At 41.2% G+C, this 26,333-nt stretch overlaps 2 protein-coding genes and 1 pseudogene across 2 annotated transcripts in view; all 3 read left to right on the top strand.

Moving 5' to 3' along the window:
- LOC112922830 (aldehyde oxidase 4-like) overlaps positions 1-9,358 on the top strand; it is a 64,164-nt gene extending 54,806 nt beyond the window's left edge. Inside the window, exons 30-36 of the mRNA XM_072742728.1 lie at positions 1,180-1,254; positions 2,232-2,284; positions 2,750-2,864; positions 3,050-3,115; positions 5,197-5,382; positions 7,407-7,574; positions 8,379-9,358. Coding sequence (XP_072598829.1) covers positions 1,180-1,254; positions 2,232-2,284; positions 2,750-2,864; positions 3,050-3,115; positions 5,197-5,382; positions 7,407-7,574; positions 8,379-8,432 — 717 coding nt within the window. The 3' untranslated portion in view covers positions 8,433-9,358. The remainder of the gene's footprint in view (positions 1-1,179; positions 1,255-2,231; positions 2,285-2,749; positions 2,865-3,049; positions 3,116-5,196; positions 5,383-7,406; positions 7,575-8,378) is intronic.
- A 3,323-nt stretch (positions 9,359-12,681) lies between these two features.
- On the top strand, positions 12,682-13,185 carry LOC112922801 (methylsterol monooxygenase 1 pseudogene; annotated as a pseudogene).
- Positions 13,186-20,473: 7,288 nt separating this feature from the next.
- LOC112922800 (aldehyde oxidase 2) overlaps positions 20,474-26,333 on the top strand; it is a 79,803-nt gene continuing 73,943 nt past the window's right edge. Inside the window, exons 1-4 of the mRNA XM_072741323.1 lie at positions 20,474-20,590; positions 22,470-22,527; positions 24,013-24,109; positions 25,723-25,831. Of these exons, the coding sequence (XP_072597424.1) occupies positions 20,528-20,590; positions 22,470-22,527; positions 24,013-24,109; positions 25,723-25,831 (327 nt within the window). The 5' untranslated portion in view covers positions 20,474-20,527. The remainder of the gene's footprint in view (positions 20,591-22,469; positions 22,528-24,012; positions 24,110-25,722; positions 25,832-26,333) is intronic.

Here is a 26,333-nt window from a genome sequence, read left to right as displayed (position 1 = left end):
CAACAGCCAACTCTTGACTTTTCTCAGGTCATGATCTCAGAGTCCTGGGATGGAGCCCCGTGTCCGGCTCCACACTCAGTATGGAGTCTGCTTGAGGATTCTCTCTCTCCCTCTCCCCCTCCCCCTGCTCGTTCTCTGTCTTTCTCTAAAATCAATAAGTAATTTTTAAAAAAAAGAAAGAAAGAAAACAAGGATCTCCCTAACACATGAGAAGGCAAAAACCATTTCCCCAAGAAGGGATGACAGAAAAGAAGGAACAGAAACTAAGAGGGAACATGAGAAGTGATCTGAGGCTGAGATGAATAAGTGAGAGCAGACAGCAACAGATTCATGTTTGAATTGAGGGCGGAAGCCACATTGGGGCCCACTGATACCAGGGGTCAGCAGGTGTCATTTCAAGGGTTCAAGATTTCACCTCAGTCCTTCTTTTTTTCATCTCACCCATAATGTTTTAAAAAAATTTTAAAGCACATTTCACGTCATCAGAGTGACTACCTTATAAGTAGCGTATTTCCCCTTTGCCCACATTTGGGACCAAGAAGTATACTTTGTGTCCAGGCAACAAGAGAAGGGAGGAGATGGACTTCATGGGTAAACGATGTTTTTTCTTGCCCAGTGAAGAGCTGATGATAGCGAGGTATAAAGTACAGATGAAAATCTGGTGGCAATTTACATGAGAAGAATGGAGAGAAAACTGACCCATCACCCAGCACACAGCAGGCACCGTGACCCCCACCGTGTGTGTGGGCGCAGCCACGATGTCCACATTCCAAGCAAGAATCTACCTTCATAGAAACAGCGTCATCAACCAACTAAATTAATGTTGTTATTTTGATTTTTATCGGTATATAGATTGGTCTGTATGCCTCGTCATTTTATTTCTGCTTTGGAGGTACAAAAGAGCTTTAACTCTAGGAGACTCAGCCTAGTTTTATGTTAGCATATATTAAAACAACATTGTAATAAAGATAATGAATGTCAACACCACAGTACCCACAAGAATATTTGCTTCCTTCCACGGGGTTCCCTACATTACTCAACTTTAAGAAACCCTGTCTAGAGAACTAGCCAGCAGGTTCACAAAACTGACAGATTCCACTTGAATTGATGTAAATATTTAACATTTTGTTATTTCCTGTGCCTCTTCTTTCCGATGTCATTTCAAATATTTATTTTTAGAATGCCTGCCGAATTCTCATGGCCCGTCTTCAGCCAGTCATCAGGAAAAACCCTAAAGGAAAATGGGAGGACTGGGTGAGTGTTCTTTTTATTACCCCTGCCAGGGAAAGACACACACACATCCAGATGGGTGACGGCCCTAAGTGCATGGGCTGATTGCTGGTGCCCATTCAAGAAACAAAGCATTTAACATTTGCTTCTACTTTTCCAAAAGAACAAAAGCTCTGTCTGGATTCATTGAAGCAACTTTATTTCAGAGCCTGATTTCTCACAGAGCATGATAACAGCATGGGCTCTACAGTAAGACACACCTCAGGGTGGCTGTCCCTGCTCTGTCCACTACTAGCTCTGGGAGACAACGTTCACCCTCAGTGCCTCAGGACCTTGGTTTTCTCACCAGAGCAAAAGAGATAATAGCTATCCTACTATCAAAGGATTACTCCATTTTTAATAACAATAATAATTACTATTAATTATAAAATTATTCTATTTTTAAGTTTTAAATATCATTTATAATTATTCATTAAAAAATAAATATTTTAATAACAAATTATTTAATAACAATAACGTTAGTATTATTATTCCTAGCCCTACCTAGGTTGCTCCAGTAGGGAAGCTGCCATAATATCCTCAGACAGCCAGTCAAATTATTTGGGTGAAAAGCAGAGTAAAACTATATACATAGATATAGATATACACATACACATGTAAAGGTATGTGTGTATATATATATATACATATCTGTGTAGATACTTACATACAAAAGTATATGAATATGGTCTAGCCCCCTCAATTTAAAAAGCCAAAAAGGATTCAAAAGTAATAAACTTTACACTGTGCAAACCCAAAAAATAGAGGGCCTCAGAGTATAGCTAGCAGCTGCCCCTACACATCTTTCTTAAAAAGCATGACCTGTGGCTTGTACAAGGCATAAGTCTTGACCGAGGTGAAAGCGAGTGGAAAGCTTGCTCCATACAAGAGGAGGAAGGTATTAGCATTTCTCATTACTTTCCCTAAATTTATATTTCTTTGTAACCAATCATCTCTTCCAGATTGCAAAAGCCTTCGAACAATGCATCAGTCTCTCAACTACTGGATATTTCAAGTAAATGACGTATTTACTTTGGTTTAGCTTACACCTGGGCAGAGATGGTGTGCACTCATCAATGTGGACAGATGCCTGGAGAGCATGGGAGCGCTGCTCTGCCCCCACTACTAGCCCTCAGCCATGGGTCAGGCCTGGGAGACCTAGGGACTCCTTGGGGGCCACAGCTGTTTATGGCCAACAGACCAGGAGGGACACCATAGCTATTACACACACTCTGACCTGTTCCAGTAACTGCCTGCTAGAGTGTAGGGGTCAGAAACCAGTGGGCCTTCTCCCCGTGTCTGTGGTGGGACTCTTAACAACTCTGATCACATGCCCCCCACCCCTTGCTGAAGAAGAGGAGGGAGGCCTTCAGCCATGGGGTGGGTGCTCTGTTCACCTCCAGGCCCCACAGTACAGCAGGCGATGAGACCCCTAGTGGGGAAAGGGCCTTTGCTGTTCACTGCTGATTTCTCTTCTCAGAGGCTACCTGACAAATATGGACTGGGAGAAGGAGAAAGGTGAACCCTATCCATATTTTGTTTATGGAGCATCCTGTTCTGAGGTTGAAGTCGACTGTCTGACTGGGGCTCATAAGGTAAAGAGTAATATTTGTGTTCACCATCTACATGGTGTAAACAAAAACATTGACATGTTTTCTGTGCTGTACATAATAATCAACTTGATCCTCCAGGTGGAAGAACCAGGGACAGATATATAATTTTAATAAAGATCTATTTTAAATAAATAATATTTTCCACTCTATATTCTCTCTTGGAACAGCTTCTTCGGACTGACATCTACATGGATGCTGCTTTCAGCATAAACCCAGCCCTGGACATTGGACAGGTACGTGATACCAGGACCACCCTATGACCACAGGAACTTTTGGTCAGTTCCATTCAGAAACATTGTTTATACCTGGTGCAAGTACTCTGTAATACATATTATATATTTTAACACACACACACAAATAGATAAAACATTAGAAGAAAACTCAAGAAAAAGTTAATGTTCATTGCCTTTGTATGGCAGAAATATGTGTGACTTATCCTGCTTATAATTCTCCATGCCTTCAATTTTTCTTCATAAATATTAATATGTTCATAATTAGGAAACACTATAGAAACATAATAAAGTTGTATTAGTATTAAATTTAAACAGACTGCAATTTAGGGAATTAGAAAAACTTAAACACAATTTTTTGCCTCCTGCTGAATTTAACTCTGATTTTGATCTCACAAATAATGAAATTAATGCACCCAAAATCCTCTTAAACCTCCAGGTAAAACCTTTCCAGCTGCTGGTGTAGCTTTGCTTTTTTCTAGCCTTGTTATTGAAGGGGGAGCCAATGGGCTAGCCACATCAGCCCACCCCAATCCTACCGTGCAGCCCCCAGGTGAGGCAAGGCAGCTGGTCCACAGTGCACACCTGAGTAGCATGCTGGAGCAGGTGAGCAGTTTGGCATCACCCCTGATAGATACGTGGTGCTTTCATCTGCCCACAGCGTCCCAGCATCCTAAGCCCTAAAAGACTAGTTTACCTGGATTGACCTTTGGGCTTTATAAGGCACAATTTTGTTGATCCCGCTGTGCTTTTCAAAATGTGGTCTTCAGACTATGGGACTGAAATACTTGTGTTTATTGAAAACATAGATTCCTGTGCCCAAGAATGAAGCCCAAGCTTAGACTTGTTCCATCTTTGCTGAGTCAGAACCGGAACATTTAGCCTGCACCTGACATTCGTCTGAAACCCATAAAGTTTGAGAACCACCTAGAGGCTCACCCAGTCCTCGCCTCCCATTCTCCTTCTTGCCCCCACCTCCCAGCTCCTTCTGCCCCTTTACTGTTTAAGCAGAGGCATAAAGGGAGATGTCATGATCAGGAAAACTCTACACTTGTCTCCCTGGAAAAGGAAAGAAAACCAGAAGTATGTTAGACTGGATCTCTTGGGCTTAGATCTTTTCCTTTAGGGATAAGCATTTGGAAATATCCAAATATAGCATTTAGATTTGTGTATCTTATTCCTTAATTTTACATTTCAATAAAATGCAAACTATAACAACTTACAGTGTTTCATCTATTCTAGTTCATATTCCTTTAATGTTAGCTTCTTTTGCATCTAAGTCAACAGATATTTATTAAGAGCCTATGTAGGGCAATCCAGGTGGCTTAGTGGTTTAGTGCTGCCTTCAGCCCAGGGCCTGATCCTGGAGAATCGGGATCGAGTCCTATGTCAGGATCCCTGCATAGAACCTGCTTCTCCCTCTGCCTGTGTCTCTGCCTCTTTCTTTCTCTCTGTGTCTCTCATGAATAAATAAATAAAATCTTAAAAAAAAAAAAAAAGAACCTATGTACCAGACCTGCTACTAATAACAGAATACAAGAAGTCCAAGACCTCAAAATGTTTATCAATGTGAGAGAAAGGTGGAAGAGGTAAACAAGGAAAATACCCTCTGAGAGGCATCATGATGGGGGAATGTGTTCAAGATGCAGTGAACCTAGAGAAAGTAGTTTCTAAATCCACCCAGGAGGTGGTAGGAGGATCCACAAGGCTCCAAATAGGCAAGGACTTGGAGGATGAGTAGGAGTTCTCCAGGGGGATGAGCTGAGCAGTGAAGAGAGTCAGGAGAAACTGCATTACAAAGACATGGAGGTCTGAATGAAATCTGCTAGGCTTGAGAATTACCCAGAACTTGTTGAGTGTCAGGGACCCGGGGGGGGGGGGGGGGGGGTGGGACACTTGGCAAGGAGAAGTAGGGATGAGGCCAGGCAGGATGGCAAACACCAGACCCCGAAGGACTCTTTGTAAAGTCCACCCCAGGCTGTCAGGAATGACTCACTATGGTCCAGAGCTCCATTTTCAGTCATATTGGAATATTTAGTCCATCAATATCATATACTTACAAATTGTGAAATTTTTTCCTATAGATAGAAGGAGCATTCATCCAAGGCATGGGATTCTATACCATAGAGGAACTGAAATATTCCCCAGAAGGCGTGCTTTATTCTCGAAGTCCAGATGACTACAAAATCCCTACCGTCACTGAGATACCAGAAGAGATCCGTGTCACTTTGGTGCATTCCCGAAATCCCATAGCCATCTACTCATCCAAGGTAAGAATGCAAGACCTCTGTATTAGTTTGTAGGGTTACCATCATAAAATACCAGACTAGGTGGCCTAAACAACAGAGATATATTTTCTCATGGTTCTGGAGGCTAGAAGTCTGAGATCATGGTTTGATTTCTTCCAAGGCCTCTCTTTGGCTTGCAGGTGGCCACCTTCTCACTGTGTCCTCCCAGATCCATCCCTTCTGTGTGCACATGTCTCCTGTGTGTCATAATTTCCTTTTCTTATAAAGATACCAGTCATATTGGATTAGGGCCCAGTGACCCTACAGACCTCCTTTTAACTTCATCTCTTTAAAGACCTTATCTCCAAATATGGTCACAATCTGAGGTAGCAAGCTAGGACTTCAACATAAGAATTTTGAGAAAGCACAGTTCAGTCTATAACAACCTACTCTTTCAGGAAATAATGAAATAGTCCCCTGAATTTGCCTTCTTCTTTGAATTTAAAATCTTAACAGGAGATGGGAAAAGAAAAGCAAATCCATGGAGGAGTAGTGTTCACTGACTTCAGAAGACTGAGTAGACTCTACTCATGAGAGAGATCATGAAATAAATCAAACAAGAAAGGTCAAGGAAGGGTAGCCCTGGTGGTTTAGCACCACCTTCAGCCCAGGGTATGATCCTGGAGACCCAGGATTGAGTCCCACTTCGGGTTCCTTGCATGGAGCCTGCTTCTCCCTTGGCCTGTGTCTGTGTCTCTTATGAATAAATAAATAAAATCTTAAAAAAAAAAAAGTCAAGGAAGAGTTAAATATCTTGGGTCAATAGGCTAAGTGCCACCATGAGAGAAAACTGAAATTGTAGGCAAGTTTCACCGGCCTAGAACTTTCTTTTCTGTACCCTTCTCTCATGTCCTCCAGGCCCAATTCTTTCTTGTTTGTCTCTCTCCACACCTTCAGAATAGGCCTTCAAACAACTTTCTCACTATTTGCTCTGAGCTGTTTAATAGCTTCTCAGATATGAGAGGTATTGACCACACATCCCCTGGAGCATATGGCTCTAACTGGCCCATAAAGACCTACGATGAGGGTTCTTGAACACGAGTGCTTAAGAAAATACAACTTCCCCAACTTAAGTTGTTTTCTGAGCCCACATCTAGCCAGACAGATGGCAGGCTAACCTTAGGTTTTTCAGGAAATTGCCTCTCCTTGAAAGTAGGTCAAGATTGGGAGGAAGGCAAGATTTCCTGTCTGAAGAGCTCTATTTCTACTTCTGCACCAGAAACATCTCTAAAGACCATCTGACACAGAATGCAATCCTGCCTGTTAGGTCTAGCCACCTCCCTGCCAGTTTGCTCCAAACAGGACCCAAGACTTTTCTGCTTCCCTCCGCCTCACTTCAGAGGAAACCCTCTTTCTACCATCTTTACCTCTCCCTCTACATTTGCTTTAGAGTAAAAACCAAAGCCTGGGATAGGCTTTATTTGCTCAGAGATAAGGGCCAATCTCTCTAAGGTCTTGGGCACAGATCACAGACCAGATTACTTTGAATGAAGAAAGAAGAAAAATCAGTACAAAGAAGCATTGGTGAATCATTCAAATTGTAATGCCACTACACTGATAATTCAGAAACATCCGACACACCAGGGAAATTAGCACACCTGCCGACTGTTTAAGTCAACCGCCTCACTGTCTTTCAGGGTCAGCTACAAAGATTGTGGTTGTTTGGTTTGGGTTTTGAGTCAAACAAAAATGGTCTGGAGCCTAATGTGGAATATTCTAGAGGGCACCAAGGGCTTTGGTATTTAGGACTTTACCTGGGCAGAGGATCAGGAGGTTTTAGCTGCCCTGCTATCCTGATGTTCTGGGGCATTTTCATGAGCTACTTTGAGGAGGACCCCACACACAAATCATGGCGGGATTTCAGTTCAGGCAATTCGGACACATTCCACTCTAAGGATTGTAAAGCCAGAAGAGGTGAGTGAACACACCTCTTGTGTGTATTGTGTGTATGCAAATCAGTCCTAAGAAAACCATGCATTTCTGACAGCCTTTTGTCTTTCTCTCAGGGATTGGGTGAATCTGGAATGTTCTTGGGATCCTCTGTGTTGTTCGCCATACATGATGCAGTGACTGCTGCCCGTAAAGAAAGGGGGCTGACCAAGACCTTCTCCCTGAATAGCCCAGCAACTCCTGAGTGGATTAGGATGACTTGTGTGGATCAGTTTACTGACATGGTAAGAGTAGTGGAGGGATGTCCCAGCTATAACCACCGCTTAATGGATTTTCATGTTCTTAGTATGGATTTGGTAATCATGACAAAATCACAGGGCAGGTTCATCTTTTCCAATGAAAATTCTCACTCTGCCTATATACTTCAAAGCAACTGCAAAGTGAGTGAACCTCTTCAAATGATGGCTTGTTTCAGACTGCAAAGAAAAGCAGACTCAGTTGAGCCAGTGCTAGCAGCGAATCAACATGGTAGCTAACTTCTTGAAACATTCTGTCAAAATGTAGTTAATGTGGTATTTTAATCACCTTAATATCCAAATTAGATTAAATAGATATCTGATCTGGCCAATAATTCAGAAAGTATTTGTTAAGCAAACTAATAAAAATAATTTAAATTAAAATATCAAAGTCGCTGGGCACTCTTTGATATGCTTTATAATGACCCATTAATAGAACACAGTTTCATTTTCCAGCTGCTGAAAATATATCTAGAACTATCATCAGAGACTATTCCTATATTGAACTGCTTACTGCAGCCCTGAGGGGCTAGTATAAAATTAGATTGTACTTTATGCCTTTGAAAGTACAGGGCTTCTGAATAAGATGTATCTTATCCCAAACATTAGAAGTTTATGAGGATAAAGAGATTTATGGCTCAAGGTTTGAAAGTAATAGGGAACCTATATAATTTTGATAAGAATAAAATGGACATTGACTTGTTCTTTTTAAAAAAAATTTTTCTTCTGAATTACAAATTTTTCATACAACATTTTATTAATAATTATTTTTCCTCTTTTGATCTTTTTCAGATTCCTAGAGATGATCCTTCAACATTTACACCTTGGTCTATCCGTGTGTCTTGATCCTATGTTTCTCTTAGAAAATGAAAGAATACATGATTGATCTTGAAATTTTCAGACCAGAGCAAAATACAGGTTGGCTCGCAATTGTCAATGATGCTTTTAGTATTTTTTAGTTATTCTCTGTGGTTTAGGTTGCTGCGTGATATTGTTTTAGGATGCAAATTTCACCAAAAGATTTAATGAAGCTTAGAATCAAAAATTCTTCTTTTCATTTGCATTATTCTGAAGATCTACAACATCATGAATTTAAAACATGGTAGAGTTTTCATTACCATGGAACAACTCAAGAAAACAGCTCATGCTTTGTTCTTCAAGAAATCTGTTCACCTCTAAAATCATCCACCCCCAAAACTCTCAGGATTAGATTCCCAAAGCCAATGGTGTGATGGTGATAACCAGCTCACCTGAAAAAAAATCCATGATTTATAGTATTTGACAATTTCTGTGTCAAATACTTGGCCAACTCTAAGCCACTAACAATGAGGTCTCTGAACTTGGGGTTGGAAGAAATGTCCATAATTAGCTCTTGTGATCTCCAGCACTACAAACCCATCACAATCCTCACGTTCCTGCCACACACATGTGGCCTGTTTAGATGAGGCGTAGAGATGTGAACCAGCCAAAGCCTCCAGCTGGTCCTAATCTGCCATGGCACAGTGTCTTCCTCTCCTGGGAAACTTCACTGAGTAAAACAGTGATCTCTCAAATCCTTCTGCAGTCCCTTGATTTGGCTTAGTGTCTAAAGGATGAAATCAGCACAGTTTCCATTTGTCATTTCAGAGGAGCACAAAAATCCAAGGATTTTGTTTCGTTTTGTTTATTTCTTAGCTATTTTACATTGCATTTTCCTAAGGAAATGCAGGGTTATGCCAGAGAAAATGTCAGTCCCTGGGAGATTTGAAACAAAATAAACAAAGTAAATCACATATCAGGATCTGTGTGCTAGATACTAAAGCTCTGTGATTATTAATAGTAATTTTGTGGTGGAAGAATGAGCATGTATTACTGTTCATGTGTTCATGAGACCAGACTGGAATAAGAGAAGGCTGCCAGTAGAAAGGGAAGGCTTCTTTCCAAACAAAATCCTTGCCAATCAGTTTCTCTTATTCTAAAAGAAATGTGTGTGTGTGTGTGTACATATATATTTTTTAAATGTCTGTTTAAATTCACCCAATAATCTAGTTTGCCTAGAATGCAACCCACACAAATTCATTGTGCCAGACAGAACAGCAAAAATAGGATTACTGGTATATTTCTCTAGCAGTAAAATGGGAAGACACATTTATCACAGACACAAATTAATTTAAAAAGTGTTGTATTTTGTAGACTGTGTGGGCAAAGGCTACGAAAACTCAGAAATTGAATTTTTACAAAATAAGTCTGATCATTTCAGCAGTACTTAATTAATGTGAAGAATGGGATTTGGGATAAAGTATTTACAAAAATAGTACATTTTATAGGATAGCAGTTTTCAAACAGGATTAATATTCTAATGTCCTTAAAATTTGACAGTTTTTAATATCATTACGTTAAAGCTTAATGCATATTACTAATTTAGATAAGTATCTTACAATTTAATTGTTGACCGTCTAATTTTAAAGTGCTACCACATTGACAGTTGCACAGAAGGGTAAGTAAGATAGGGTCTTTTTTTAAAGACTTTATTTATTTGAGAGAGAGAGCACGAGGTGGGGGTAGAGGGAGAAGCATTCTCCCCACTGAGCAGGGAGTTGGACTCGGGGCTCAATCCCCGGACCCTGGGAGATCCCTGGGTGGTGCAGCGGTTTGGCGCCTGCCTTTGGCCCAGGGCGCGATCCTGGAGACCCGGGATCTCACTGTGTGCCTATCATAAATAAATAAAAATTTAAAAAAATTAATAAAAAAAAAATCCCCAGACCCTGGGATCATGACCTGAACCAAAGGCAGACCCTTAACTGACTGAGCCACCGAGGCTCCCAGATAGGACCTCTTGAACCAATGGTCCATAAATGGTCGAGAGCCCTTTCAATGATGAAAGTACGTGATCAGTATTAACTTTGGGCAAAACTGCAGTTGCTAGTAACTTGGAAACCTACCATGACTACTATTTCATTGTGGGTTCAGTAAAAGTTTGTCAGAAGAGGAATAACATGTGGCAGGCCTGCACTAGCTGTGCACCTCCTTGCTCCTTTCGACCCGCGGGGCCAAAGACATCTTACTTCTCCTAGACCAAAAGTTTATGACAGACCAGTGTTGTACCATCTTACCAAAATGCTGAGCAGATGGAGCTGAGTGAGTAGTAGCAGGAAGAGATTTGATTTCTGTTCATTGTCTTGACCTGTAGACACTCACATGCACTCAGGTTTTAGAGATGGGATTGATCGAAAAGGGGGCTGGGATTGGAGGGCTGGATTATCTACGTTGTTTCTTTTAAGGAAAAGTCTTTTTATTTTATTTTTAGATTTTATTTATTTACTCATGAGATTACACAGAGAGGAGAGAGAGAGGCAGAGACACAGGCAGAGGAGCAGGCTCCATGCAGGGAGCCCAACATGGGACTAGATCCCCGGTCTCCAGGATCACGCCCTGGGCTGAAGGTGGCACTAAACCACTGAGCTACCCGGACTGCCCAAGGAAATTTTGTTGTTGTTGTTTTTTTAAAGCAGAATTATTCCTTTTATTACAAAACTTAATAATTTAATGACTTCTAAAAACCAAAACAAAATTTAATGACTTCTGTACTTTTCCTTATAAGAATAAGATATTAAAAAAAAGCACTACTGATGTCCAAAATCAGAAACCAGATAATCAGACCAAAAAAAATCACATTTATTTCAATAGTTCAAAGTGAAAATACAGCAAGTCACTTCACAACATTTCAAGATATAGTTTTAAGTATAATGAAAACTTGATATACAAAAATAAAAGGGTAAATAGCAGAAATAAAACTCTTTTAAAAAAAATCAAGTAACCCAAAAACCTCTGGACTAAAATATTCCATTTACAATTCGAAAACACCTTAATTTATAGATACCAGTAGAACATTGCCATCCAAAAGGGCTTCTCAAAGAAGGAGAATCAGTCAGCTCAGGACCAGAGTGGAAGTTCTTGGGGCGGGCTTCTCCTGACTTGGCCACCTCAATCTCCCTGTCGACCCATATGGTACGACCCATGATACTTGGATGTTTAGGCAAATTCCAGAAAATTTTTAAAGTTCAATATGAGGCCAACACCCTGATAAGAGATACTGAAATGGCCACTATATATTTACAGGATTTTAAAGACCAAGCTTAGCTTCAGGCCTCTGGTGTTACGGGGGAAAGACAGACTGATTCTTCTTCTATTACCTAAAACCTTTCGGTAAGGTTAGCGACACGGCCTTTACAACCTCCTCACGAAATCACACTTCATTATATATTTACTTATTTCTACACATACAGAACTTTTATGTAAAGTAGAAAAAGTTCCCACTAGGAAGATAATTAAACGTTGTTAATGTTCTTTGTATCACTGAGCAGCTAAGACACTTATTTCTGCTCTGCAGAAGCAATGTGAGCTACTTGCTTCAATTCAGGGAAGGTGTGTGCTTTCCGGATGGTGGAGATGAGATATTTATTGCATCTTTTTCTCAATCTTCTTCATCTTTTCATTATAAGCAATAAACTGAGAGTCTGTTCCAAAAATTCTATCCCACCATGTAAATGTGGAAGCATAGTTTCTGATGAAGTTCATGTGGTGGAAATCATGATGCTGAGAACCAGCATAGAAAGGGATCAGATTTAAAGGGTTCAGGGGGATAGTGGAAAGGGAGGTGGGTGGAGGGTTGGGGTGACTGGGTGATGGGCACTGAGGGGGGCACTTGATGGGATGAGCACTAGGTGATATGCTATATGTTGAAAAATTGAACTTCAATTAAAAAAAAATCTGAAAAAAATAAATAAATAAAAAATAAAGGGTTCAGGGGAATGTCATAGCCACTATGGACATCAATAGTTTCTATCAAATGAATAGTCACCCATGCCCAAAGGAGAATGACATGATCATATAAAAGCATGAATCCAAGGAAAAATCCAGTTCCAAGAATCAGAGTTTCCAAAGGATGTGCATATTCAGCTTCCATTCCAAATGGAGCCTGAAACTCATGATGAACTTTATGAATATATTTATATATTCTTTTCTGATGTAAGAGCCTATGCAGGAAATAGTGCCAGGTAGCCTCAATTCCTGTCGTTAGGCCAGAATTCTAAGGCTTTCTGCAGAGATTTGAAAAATGGCAACAAATTAAAGCATCAGCATCTTTAGTTCAGCATCCTTGGCTGTAGAGTATGTAGATTCTCTTTTACCTGAGAACCCCCTACAAGAACCATTTAACAATGCTTGGAACTATATGTTGAATAATTATGCAAAGTTCCAGATTGCAACATGGGGATCCTTGATAGTCCACGAAGTTCTTTATTTCTTGTTCTGTTTACCTGGATTTTTGTTCCAATTTATACCTTTCATGAAAAAGTACAAAATTCAAAAGGATAAACCAGAAACATGGAAAAACCAATGAAAATGTTTTAAAGCACTTCTCTTTAATCACTTTTGTATCCAGCTTCCTTTGATCTGTGGAACTTATTATTTTACAGAGTATTTTGATACACCTTATGATTGGGAAGGGATGCCAAGATGGTGTATGCTTTTGGCAAGATGCTTTAGCTGTGCGGTGACTGAGGCTACCTGGCACTATCTCCTGCATAGGCTCTTACATCACAAAAGGAAAAGTCTTTAAATCGTCTGCGCTATTGATGCTTTCAATTATGGAAACTGGCCAAATTCTTCACACTATAAGAATACGTGGAATCACAGGCTGAGTTTTCTGGAATCAGATGCAGAGACAGAGTATGGGGAGCAGGATGTTTTTCAGGGATCAATATGAGAGACAGGAAGGTTGGAGAAGCAGAATAGAGCAGAGGAAGAAATCAAGCAAGACCCTGGGGGCATCAGAAATCGGTGTGGAGCTTTGGAGCAAGCACTGCCCCCACGACTCATCCCCCTTTGTTGAAAGGGAAAGGCCTGTGTGCTCAGTCAGTCAGATGCCCCACCCCTCACCCCCAGGAAGGGCAGGCCTTGAGGAAGGAAGCTCTCTGCCCCTGAGGCCAACCCTGACGAACCTGCCTTCCATCTGCCAGATGGGATGCTGCCCAATTCATGCATTATTGCATAAAGCCAATCAGATCCTTACATTTACTCAGCTGAATTTTCTTTTTTGAACAGTATCATGTATCAAATACTTAACATAAAGTATCTTAAGCTATGATTTCCATTTTATTCTTTTCGTTATTTTTGCTGGTTTGTTGAGGGATGAGTAATTCCATTTCTTCTCTTAATTTTGAAGTTTACTATACCACTAGTGATACATTTCCACTTATTTTAAGAAACAAACACATATTTCTCTACCACTATTTGAAAACACGATACCAACTATTTCCACCATGAAAAGTTACTCTCCTGGCCTCCTGGTCTCTGTCCCCGTGTTTCCACCCTTTGCCCAGTGAAATAATACTTTCATAGCTTTTTCTTTCCCCTCTCCCCAGCAAACCCACCCCTGAATTGGTTGAGGCTGTGGTCAGTTTTAGTTCTAGACTATGAATTGAATTTCCTGTACTACACAACTCTTTAGCATTTATGTTACACTTTCCCTAATAGCCTACCCTATCCACTTCGACTTCCTCCCCCTTTCTCTCTCATCTAAATTACGTTATTGTTTGATCCTTCTCCTCAGATGGGTGGTCTTTATCCAGGAGAGAAGATGTTTTTCTCCACTTACAGAGTCCTCATTGCCCTTCTTTCCTCTCAGAAACCTTCCGCTGCTAGGCTCCTGCCCTCTAGGGTCCACTGGGGCAGCCAGAACTTTGATACCAGGAAGCAGGTGCCCACCAGTCCCAGAATCTGCAGGTGCCTCCATCTAGAGATAGGACCTGGGAGGAGAATGGCATAGTCAAAACAGTTGAGAATAGAGGGTCTGGAACATAGGTGTTTAATGACCAACCCAAGGGTCCTAAAAGTGCCCTATTATGGGTCTGCTTGGCTGTGTTCTGCCTTTGGGGTTTGAAGAGCTCACCACAGAAGGCAGCAACCTGGGAACACTGAAGTCATGGCCAGTACTTTTCCATTTCCATCCATGAGCAGAATTTGTTGCAGATTTCTTCCAGAAATAGGTTTGTTTGGATTGTTGGGGAAGGCAGTGTCTCATCCAATATTATTCTTCCACTGGGTAAGAGGGACTTTTTGATGTGACTTTAAGACCTTTCTTATAACAGACATAAAACCTCATGGGTCAATATATGTCAAGTTTCTCTCGCTTACCAGAATAACCCGTTTAAAAGGGAAGAAATTTAGCCTTCCCTTTTCATTAAAGGAAAAAAAGAAAAAAGCAGTGGTGGCTTTTTTTTTTCCCTTTGTCTTGACTAAGATCTGAGAGTCAGAAAACTGCAGCAGAGATTGCATGCTATCTTCCACTGTAGGCAACCTTTTGTTCCCTCTGCTGCTGAGTCATTTTCACACCGAGCTCCCCAGAGCCCTGGGGCTTTCTGAAGGCGAGAAAACCAGAGGTCTCCAGGCCTTACCCCCAGCCCTCTGGGCTAAGCGGTAACCTTTTTGTTTAATTTGTTGACACTCTAAGATTTCATTCAAACAAAAGTTTCCCTGCCTGAGACAAGTTTGAAAAACACTTCCCCAAAGCCATTCAAGGTCAGATTTCAGTTTCCCAGCAATTGATGTATTTGGTTCCGTAACCCAAACTAATTTTGTATCTTCCAAATCTAATACCATAATCACACTTTAGTACCCTAAAACCCTTCTTCTGCATTAAAGGCTTGTATTTTATGTTGATACTAAAGGATTTATTCCTCTAGGTATTTTGAAACTCCATGATCCAAGCTTTTCAATGCTGGTGTGCATGCTCCTGTCAATGGGATCTGTGAGCTCTTGGTGTTCACGACTTCCCTCTCTTAGGGGCAGAGTGAGGTGGTGAATAGACGGTAGACCCTGGAAAACAATTAACCCTGTGTTAGTTTTCCGCTAAATGGAAGCAGCCATAAAAGGGGCCTCTGCCTCACCTCCATTCCCAGTTCTCAGGGAATCAACTCCCATTCATCTGTCAGGACTAGATGTCCCTTCCTTAGGCCTTCACTGATCCTCCTCCCCAAAACAAAGCTTATTTCCCTGCTCCATGCTTCTCACAATGGTAAATATTTAATGGTATGTCAGTACCTACTGAGTGAATGAATGAATGAATCATTAATGCCTCTTTCACTTAAAAGTATCTCAGGTAACCAATCAGCCATATATTCACCCCCTCAGTTAACAAGTTGTCATTCGTGTTGAGCAGTATGTAGGGGATACAACCACCTATTCTAACCTCCAAGAGCTTGCTACTCAATTGGGAAAATGAGATACAAACATCAAATAGACAACCAACTATTCGTGGCAAATAAGAGGCTAGTCTTATTTAATAAGCCAGGTTCCTGGTTTATTAAATGACAAGTAAAGAAGCAATGGGTTGAATTTGCAGGTGCTTTTGGAGTTGCCTGAAAGAAGAGAGTGAAAATGAAAACACAACTGCTCAAAACCTTTGGGATACAGCAAAGGCTGTCCTAAGAGGGAAGTAAATAGCAATACAAGCCTTTCTCAAGAAACGAGAAAAGTCTCAAATACACAACATAACCTTACACCTAAAGGAGCTGGAGAAAGAACAGCAAATAAAGCCTGAACCCAGCAGGAGAAGAGAAATTATAAAGATTAGAGCCAAATCAATGAAATAGAAACCAAAAGAACAGTAGAATAGACCAACAAAACTAGGATCTGGTTCTTTGAAAGAATTAATAAGTCGATAAACCCCTTGCCAGGCTTATCAAGAAGAAAAAAGACTCAAATTAATAAAATCATGAATAGAAGAGGAGAAATCACAACCAACACCAAGGAAATACCAACAGTTACAAGAACATATTAAAAGCAACAATATGCCAGCAAATTAGGCAATCTGGAAGAAATGGATGCAATCCTATAAACATATAAACTACCAAAATTGAAACAGGAAGAAATAGAAAACCCGAATAGACCATAACTAGCAAGGAAATTGAAGCAGTAATCAAAAATCTCCCAAAAAGCAAGAGTCCATGGCTGCATGGCTTCCCAGGGGAATTCTAACAAACATTTAAAGAATAATTAATATCTAATCATCTGAAGCTGCTTCAAAAAATAAAAATGGAAGGAAAACTTCCAAACTCTTTCTATGAGGCCAGCATTACCGTGATCCCAAAACCAGATACAGATTCCACCAAAATGGAGAATTACAGACTAATATTCCCAATGAACATGGATGCAAAAATTCTCACCAAGATACTAGTCAAGAGGATCCAACAGTACATTAAAAGGATTATTCACCGGGATGCGTGGGTGGCTCAGCCATTGGGCATCTGCCTTCAGCTCAGGTCATGATCCTGGGGTCCCGGGATCGAGTTCCACATCGGGTTGTCTGCATGGAACCTGCTTCTCCCTCTGCCTGTGTCTCTGCTTCTCTCTCTGTGTGTCTCCAATAAATAAATAAATAAATACATACATACATACATACATACATACATACATACATAAAAAAATTTTCTTAAAAAGGATTATTCACCACAATGAAGTGGGATTTATTCCTGGGCTGCAAGAGTGGTTCAACATCTGCAAATCAATCAATGTGAAGCAATACATTAATAAAAGAAAGGACAAGAACCATATGATCCTCTCAAAAAGATGCAGAAAAAGCCTTTGACAAAGTACAGCATGCTTTCATAATTAAAACTCCCCACAGTGTAGGGATAGAGGGAACATATCTCAATATCATAAAAACCATATATGATAAACCCACGGAGAATGTCATTCTCAACAGGGAAACACTGACAACTTTACTCCTAAGGTCAGGAACACAACAGGGATGTCCATTCTAGTCACCATTGTTCAACATAGTACTAGAAGTTGTAGCCTCAGCAGACAACAAAAAGAAATAAAAGGCATCTGAATAGGCAAAGAAGTCAAACTTTCACTCTTCACAGATGACATAATACTCAATGTGAAAAACCCAAAAGACTCCACCCCAAAATTACTAGAACTCATACAAAAGTTCAGCAAAGTAGCAGGATATAAAATCAATGCACAGAAATCAGTTCCATTTCTATACACTAACAATGAGACAGAAGAAAGAGAAATAAAGGAATGGATCTCATTTACAATCGCACCAAAAAGCATAAGATACCTAGGAATAAACCTAACTAAAGAGATAAAGGATTTGTACTCTGAAAACTATGGAACACTCATGAAAGAAATTGAGGAAGACACAAAGAAATGGTAAAACATTCCATGCTCATGGATTGGAAGAATAAATATCGTTAAACTATGCTATCTAGAGCAATCTATACATTTAATGCAATCCCTATCAACATACCATCAACTTATTTCACAGAGTTGGAACAAATAATCCTACAATATGTATGGAACCAGAAAAGACCTCAAATAGTCAAAGGAATGTTGAAAAAGAAAACCAAAACTGGTGGCATCACAATTCCGGACTTCAAGCTCTGTTACAAAGCGGTAATCATCAGGACAGCATGGTACTGACAAAAAACAGACACATAGATCATGGAACAGAATAAAGAACCCAGAAATGGATGCTCAACTCTATGGTCAACTCATCTTCAACAAAGCAGGAAAGAATATCCAATGGGAAAAAAGAGTCTCTTCAACAAATGGTTTTGGAAAAATTGGACAGCCATGTGCAGAAGAATGAAATTGGACCATTTTATTACACCATACACAAAAATAAATTCAAAATGAATGGGAGACCTAAACGTGAGATGGGAATTCATCAGAATCCTAGAAGAGAACATAGCAGCAAACTCTTTGATCCACAGCAGCTTCTTGCTAGACACATTTCCAAAGGCAAGGGAAACAAAGGCAAAAGTGAATTATTGGGACTTTATCAAGATAAAAAGCTTTTGCACAGCAAAGAAAACAGTCAACAAAACCAAAACACAACCTACAGAATGGGAGAAGATAGTTGCAATGTTTTATCAGATAAAGGGTTAGTATCCAAGATCTATAAAGAATTTATAAAGCTCAACACCCAAAGAACAAATAATCCAATCAAGAAATGGGCAGAAGACATGAACAGATATTTCTGCAAAGAAGACATACAAATGGCCAACAGACACATGAAAAAATGCTCAACATCACTCAGCATTAGGGAAATACACATCAAAGCCACGATGAGATATCACCTTGCACCAGTCAGAATGGCTAACATTAACAAGTCAGGAAATGACAGATGTTGATAAGGATGCGGAGAAAGGGGAACCCTCTTACAATGTTGGTGGGAATGCAAGCTGGTGCAGCCACTCGGGAAAACAGCATGGAAGTTCCTCAAGAAGTTACAAATAGAAACACCCTAGAACCCAGCAATTGCACTACTAGGTATTTACCCCAAAGATTCAAATGTAATGACATGAAGGGGTGCCTGCACCCCAATGTTTACAGCAGCAATGTCCACAATAGCCAAACTGTGGAAAGAACAAAGATGTCTACTGACAGATGAATGGATAAAGAAGATGCAGTATATGTATACACAATGGAATATTACTCAGCCATCAAAAACTGAAATCTTGTCATTTGCAATGGTGTGGCTGGAACTAGAATGTATTATGCTAAGCAAAATAAGTTAGTCAGAGAAAGATAATTATCATATGGTTTCACTCATATGTGGAATTTAAGAAACAAGCATGATCTCCAACATCTCTTCTCAGGACCCAGTTGTGGGTTTATTCAGCAACTTTTTAACACATGTAGAACACCTGCATGCACATCCACACACATGTGTAGACACTCATCTCCACAGGTGTAGGAAGACAGGTATGCCTGGAAGTTCAGCATTAGAATAGTAAAGAAAGTTGGAAGCCACCAACTCCATTTGATTAGGAGTGTTTCTGGACTAGCTCTGTGGTGGGCGGATTCTGAAGCCCCATGTGGACCACGAAGGAAAGCCCATCATCCCCAGTTAACCTGGTCAGGAGGATGCTAGGTCCTTGCCGTCTCTGGCTTGAGGCCCTGTCGCAAAGTGAGGTCATCTTAAGGCAAAGGGTTGACCCTAACAGCGGTATGCCAAGGCTCCATGCACTTGTGAAGGACGCGTCAGGGAGCAGAGGGGTCTTGCCTCGGCTCTGGAAACCAGTCCACTTGAGTGGTTACCTGCTTCACTCATAGGTGAGGCCTGGGCATTACTTTAGCCAAAAAATAAGAACTGCTTGATTTTACCTCCTAATATCTAACTGGAAAGGTTCAGAAAAATCAAAAATTATATTTTTCCTTTTATTAAAGAATCTGTCTTTACACTTAGTGTTTTAAGCCAAGAGATCTTGGTTTGGGTTCTTGCTTTGCCACTTAACTTTCTGTGTGACCCTGAGCTACTGATCTCACATATCATTTACCTGCAAAGTGGCTGCCTTAACTATATCACTCTTTTCCAATGGAGCAACTCTGTGGGTGAAAAGGAAGTAGTGGTGGCAGAGAGGGGCTGGGTGGATGTGGCACCCCACACCTCCACTTTAGGGCACAGAGTAGTACACTTATCCACAGGATTCCCTATGAGGACATTTCTAGAGTAAGAAAAAAGTTGAGAAAAGTGGGAGGTCTCAGAAAGCCCACTTCTAGCTCTCTTTGAGAAGAATGAAATCCATTCAGAATATATTCCTGGGGCTGAGACAGTATGAAGAGTGGGTTTAAGTTTAGGTGGTTGTTTATGGTTTTCACACTAAAGCCCTCCAACTCACAAGAAGACAGGAAGAGTGGGCAGTTCACGGAGCAAGCTTTGAAGCCAGGATTGGTGGGAAACAGAGTAAGAGGCCGGGCCACACAGGTGCCCTAGACTTAAAAGGCCACAAAGCAAGGAAGTCTCCACCCATTGCCCTCTTCTCTGGGGCTCTAGGCTGCCTGCTTCTGCACGGGGAAGGATTTCAATTGCTTGGCACTACATTTTCATTTCTCTGACTGGTGCCAAAGAACATCTGCACCTAGAGTTGTAAGGCAAAACTGAACTTATGGGTACAATGCCTTGCCCATCGAAATCCGATGACTTGGTTTTCTTTGTGAATGGGAGAAAGGTAAGTGTCGGGTGATAATACCGTGGCTTGCAGAGAGCAGGAAACTATTAGCTTGGGGGCAGTTCTTGTCCAGTCAGGGACAAGAAGCCAGGGACTAGGAACCCATACTATTTTGGGCTCTTACCCACTCAGCCAAGGCTCAGCTTCTGAGGATATGGGGAGGTGGCAAAGCATTGGGGTTAATCACACATGCCTTGGCATCAGGCAGTCTGGTTCCAATCCAGCTCTGCCACTTTCTATATGACTTAATACAAGTTACTTCACCTTTGTGAGCCTCAGAGTACCCATCTCTAGAATCTACTTCCTAAAAAGATTAAAAGGACCCTTTAGGTCCTTATAAAGCACTTAGCACTGGGCCTGATATCCTAGAAGCACTGTATCTAGTAACATGTCTTGAACCTCAAACTCAGGAGGACAAGAAATAGAGCACCATTTTAAAATTTATCAATTTAATTTTTCTGTCAAGACTCCATTTATCACAATTGGTTGAAATGTAATTACAGTCAAGTTTCAATCCCCTCTTTCCCAGGTTGCAACTAAGTTCTAGAGGAACCTACACAACAAAAAAAGGGAGCTCTTCCCTAGCAGCCCCTTTTCAGTGCTCACCATCTGCCCAACACAGGCCACTGGTTGAGCCTCGGTGTCCTTTGCCAGGCCTGCTCTGCTCACGAGCCTCTATCTCTCATTCTGTAATCCCCAACGTGTGTGACTTCTCTGGCTCTTGCCACCACCTCCAAGGCCCCTCAGCCCTCCAATCCCACAAACCTAACTGGGATTTGGCCATGTCTCTCCTCCCACCCTAAGAAAGAAGACAGAACATAGAGCCTCTAAGTTCTCACCATATCCCTTGTAACTCTCTTTCCTGTACCAGTCTCCACAGCCAGCAGCTACCATACATTTTTTCTAACCATTCATGACCTGAGTCCTAACTCACTTGCTCCACTGGCCTAGGCTTTGGAGGCTCCTTTGTCTATTTTCTGTTGCAAATCCCTTCTGAGCCATGAGTCTGGAATTATTTTGGGGGGGTCTACACAAATTCATGTTTTTATTCTGAGGAGAAAGGAAGACCCTAACATGAATAGCCCACTGTGTCCTCCTTTCCTCTGGTTGCCACAGAATGGCTGGAGGTGTTTGCAGGACACTCTAAGACAAAGTCAGAGGAAATATCCCCAAATAAGCAAATGGGATAGAAGCACCAAAGAAGATCCCCCCAGGTTTCTGAGTGACAATCCCCCACTTTTCAAGGAGTTGGGGGAGAAATTCTAGGGTACCACCAGAGGCACCCTGGGTCCTGAGCTAGGACAACAAAGGTTCACCATTAGCCTCTGTGCCATGAGGGGACTGGCGGAAGACCCCCTCAGGATGACAGCAACTCTCCCCACCTCTCATTTCTGCCACCAACTCTTGAGATACCTCGTGTTATCAGGGATCCCCAGGAGTTGTCTCAGAAGTGCCAGAATAGAAACCCTTCCCATTCAGACTTCTTCCCTCCAGGACCTTTCATTGTACACACACACACACACACACACAGCATCCAAGTCTCTCCCCAGTTTCAAATATTCCATGAATACAAAAGACTGAGTTGGAAGATTCCACAAACATAGAGAATGGAGCAAACATGAAGAATGTAACTCCCAGTGGTGGCTTACCCAGCGGTGGCTCCCCACTCTAGTCACCTACCAAAGCATTGTTGTCTCCCTTATTTGGTAAGCCTCCAGCTCTTTACAAATATGTGAAACTTGTTTGACTTCAGAGCAAAAACTAAACAGGCAAATGAAAGTATTATACCCAAGTCTCTAAATCAAGCAGGCCACAGCAGACATTACACTGGGTCACCCATTCGATCCCCATAATAATATCTTTTCTGTTCTCAACACAGGTGATAGAGAGGAACGTGGACCCAGAAGTCACTCTGCTGACCTTCCTACGAAAGAACTGGATCCTTTTGATCAAAATCTGGGCAGTGTCTATGTTTGCCTTAAAACTTAAGCCTGTAATGATGATGAAAACTAATCTCACCTCTCCATCCCCAGCCAGCTCCACTGGCCCTTACTCTCTTTGCTTTTGGCAGTAGTTAAGGATATTAAGTTAATTGGGCTATTTGGAGAGGATGAAGTTTCCCCAGAGCTTCTTATATCTTGATTTAATAGCAATGAAATAGAAACTAAGCTCTTTACTTCAGTGCTAATTATTCTTTTAAGGGCTCTCCAAATCCCCAGGAGGGTAGTTATATAATAGAGGTTTGTGTTGCGTGTAGCCTGCCATGGAGGGAAACCAAATTCTCAAGATTCAGAAAGATCATGTGTCATCGGAAAAGATTGCCTTTCCCTACATCCATCGTCTTATGACCATACCTACCTACCATTTTATATTCTGAATTGTATATCTTCATAATGGCAAACATTTTAAATGGTAAGTCTAATGCATCTCTCAGAGAAGCCAAAGGTAAATAAAGAAATGGCTGAAATAATAAATTGATGGAGTCAACCCATGGACAAGTTTTGTTTAAAAGTCCACATGGTTTTTAGTTATCAATGTTTAAAAATTAGGAAATCTCAAATTTTAGAAAATCAAGATTTTTCAAGTTCTCACGAAAAATGAGAAAATAGTCATTGCTGCATGACAGCCATCTTCCTGAGTAGAGATGGGACTGTCCCTAGTGCCCTATTTAGAATGAGGCACAAGATCTCCAGTTATACCCAGCCCACTCCACTCATTTACGTACCCTCTCTGATGCTATAACTTAATTTAGATGAATAAGCCCTATGGCTTAAAAAAAAAGTCAGTGATTCTGAAATTTTCTTAGCCAGTCTAATGAATTACATCCAATCTCATAAACTAAACTAGGTGGAAATGGACCACAATTGGGGAGGAGGACGAAAGAGACAGGAAAGAGTCTGAGCCTGGATTTGGGCTTGGACTCAGACCAAGCGACAGCAGAGGGACACTTTAGGTGGAATCTGAAAGTAAGGCTGGGAGTTTTCTCCAAAGGCTCACTCACTTGTTTTCAAATGCAATACAAGTGGACAAAACTAGCAATACATTGAACTGCTAAAAATAAGATCTTCTCTTCTAATTACATGATTGGAACCCAGAATACCTATAATGAAATAGGCCTTTTCAAAGTGTTTTTACAGCCATCATCCTATAAGATGCTTATGATAAACCTGTGAAGATAAAGTAGATATTACTTTTCCCTCTTTGCAAGTGAGAAAACAGGCAGAGAAAGGTTAATATGTTCAGTCCGACACAACTAATAAGATCTAAAGTGGCCTTTACTGAGACCTGGCGGACAAATGACTTCCCGGACCTATCCTTTACCCCCAGAAGAAGACCTTCCTTACTTTGACACCCTAGGGAGGCAGCTATAATGGGGGTAACATGTGTGCCATGCCATCTTTTCCTTAACCACCCCCCTCTAGTACGCCTCACAGGAACCAAGTATGCCTGTGGAAGAGGAGGCTGTGGTGCCTGTACTGTGATGGTGTCTAAGTATGACCCAGTGTTGGCGAAGATAAGGTATCCTACCCAGAAGCCCAGCAGCCAGAGGGGGTCTTTGTTTCTTTGCCAGGCTTGTATCCTCATATCAGAGCAAAAAGTCTCTAAGATCTTGTGATTCTAACCCTCTCTAGATCTTCAACCCCTGAAAATCTGGTAAAAGCTATGAGCCCTCTACTCAGAAAGTATATAAACTAGGGACGCCTGGGTGGCTCAGTGGTTGAGTGTCTGCCTTCGGCCAGGGCCTGATCCTGGAGTCCCAGGATCAAGTTCCACATCGGGCTCCCTGCATGGAATCTGCTTCTCTCTCTGCCTATGTCTCTGTCTCTCTCTCTCTCTCTCTCTGTCACTCATGAATAAATAAAATTTAAAAAAAAAAGAAAGTATATAAACTAATTATGTTTGCACATAGTTTCAGGGTGATTACAGACTTCCTGAGGCCTATCTATGCATCTCAGTTTAAGAAACCCCAATTTAGGTAAACCATTAATTTTATAGATGAGGAAACTGAAGCTTAAAGAGACAAAATTATGGGCAGCCTGGTGGCTCAACAGTTTAGTGCCACCTTCAGCTCAGGGTGTGATCCTGGAGACCTGGGATTGAGTCCCACATTGGGCTCCCTGCATGGAGCCTGCTTCTCCCTCTGCCTGTTTTTCTGCCTCTGTGTGTGTGTGTGTCTCCCATGAATAAATAAAAAATTTTTTAAGAAGATGAAATTACTTGTTCAAGGTCATACAAGGTTGTAGAACAAGGCCTTGAACCCACATTTTCTGGGTCTGAAGATAATGCCTTTTCTACCACTGGATTGGACCAACCCTGCAAAGCAGGGACCTGGGCCATGATTGCATCCTTAATTAAGGGCCAGTTTCAGGACTTGGGCTGCTCCCAAATCCACTGGCCCAAGAAATCAAGAAATGGTCTCAGAACACATGCCATTCCATGCCATTCTGTTGAATGATCTTATCCAGAGAGGTTTTGTTTTGTTTTGTTTTTAAGATTTTATTTATCTATTTATTTGAGAGAGAGAGAGAGAGGGGAGAGAATGAGTGAGGAGGCAGTTTCAGAGTGAGAGAGAATCCCAAGCAGACTCCCTGCCAAGTGTGGAGCTCCATGCCGGGCTCAATTCCAAGACCCTGAGATCATGATCTGAGCCGAAATCAAGAGTTGGAAGCTCAACTGACTGAACCACCCAAGCACCCCTCATCTAAAGAGTTTAAAATTAACAAGCAAAAAATTCTCAAATGTAGGCATAAAAGATGTAAGTGTGCTTTTTACCTGTTATGGGGTCAATATCCTAATGAATACTAGTTGAAGTCGAATCATACTCCTAGTGACATGAGTCCATTCCCATTGAGTCCAGACCCAAGTGGGTCTGTATAGGCTTAGAACATTTTTCTGAAGCTCAGAATGCCCAAGTTCCCTCTAAGGGTCCTCAATTCTTACAGATAGTACAGAATCAGCAGAGAGAACTCTAAATTCTTCCTCCCTGTCACCCCTCCAGTTCCCCATCCCTCAGGCTGAATGATAGGCTTGAGGGAGGGGAATGGTTTCTGCTGCCCTCCTTGGTTCACTGGTTTTTCAAGGGGCAGGACTGTGTTACTCTCCTTGTTTTTCATTGTGTTCCTTGTATGAAGACACTTCTCCATTACTGCATGCCTGGTGCCAATCTGCTCTCTGTACGGGAATGCTGTCACCACCGTGGAAGGTGTTGGAAGCATCAACACCAGGCTTCACCCTGTGCAGGTAAGAGCACAGTGTAATTTTCTCACTTCTTAACTCTTTCTTTTTAACCAACACTGTGTTACTGTGTTACCTGGAGCTTCTGGGTTGTGACCAGGCAAGTAGAAGCTTTGGATGCATACTGATCAAGATAATAATATTTAAGGGATTGAAAGAAAGATGAAAATGCACTCACATTTTATTAGATGATCATCTTCTTTCTTACTTTTTCCATTAGAATGATAAGCGGGATTATCAAACATTCACTAATGCCTATGTGACTACAGGCTGGAATAAATATTGTACAAAGGATATTATTCATAGAATAAAATGTCAGAGGCAAACAAGATAAAGCTCAGGATCATTCCCTATGGCATAGGATATCTTGGGAGTAAAATTAAAACTGAGACTGACTGTACCAGAGCACAAGGACAATCATTTCCCCACATCTTAATTTGAAGCTGGAACAGAGAGACTGTTTTTAAGAGAACTGTGACAGGCATTGACAGAAAACACACTGACTCCT

This window comes from Vulpes vulpes, chromosome 16, assembly GCF_048418805.1.
Source record: "Vulpes vulpes isolate BD-2025 chromosome 16, VulVul3, whole genome shotgun sequence".
Taxonomy (NCBI): Eukaryota; Metazoa; Chordata; class Mammalia; order Carnivora; family Canidae; genus Vulpes; species Vulpes vulpes.
The sequence above is the reverse complement of the archived record's forward strand: the minus strand, read 5'-3'. Positions and strand labels throughout refer to the sequence as shown.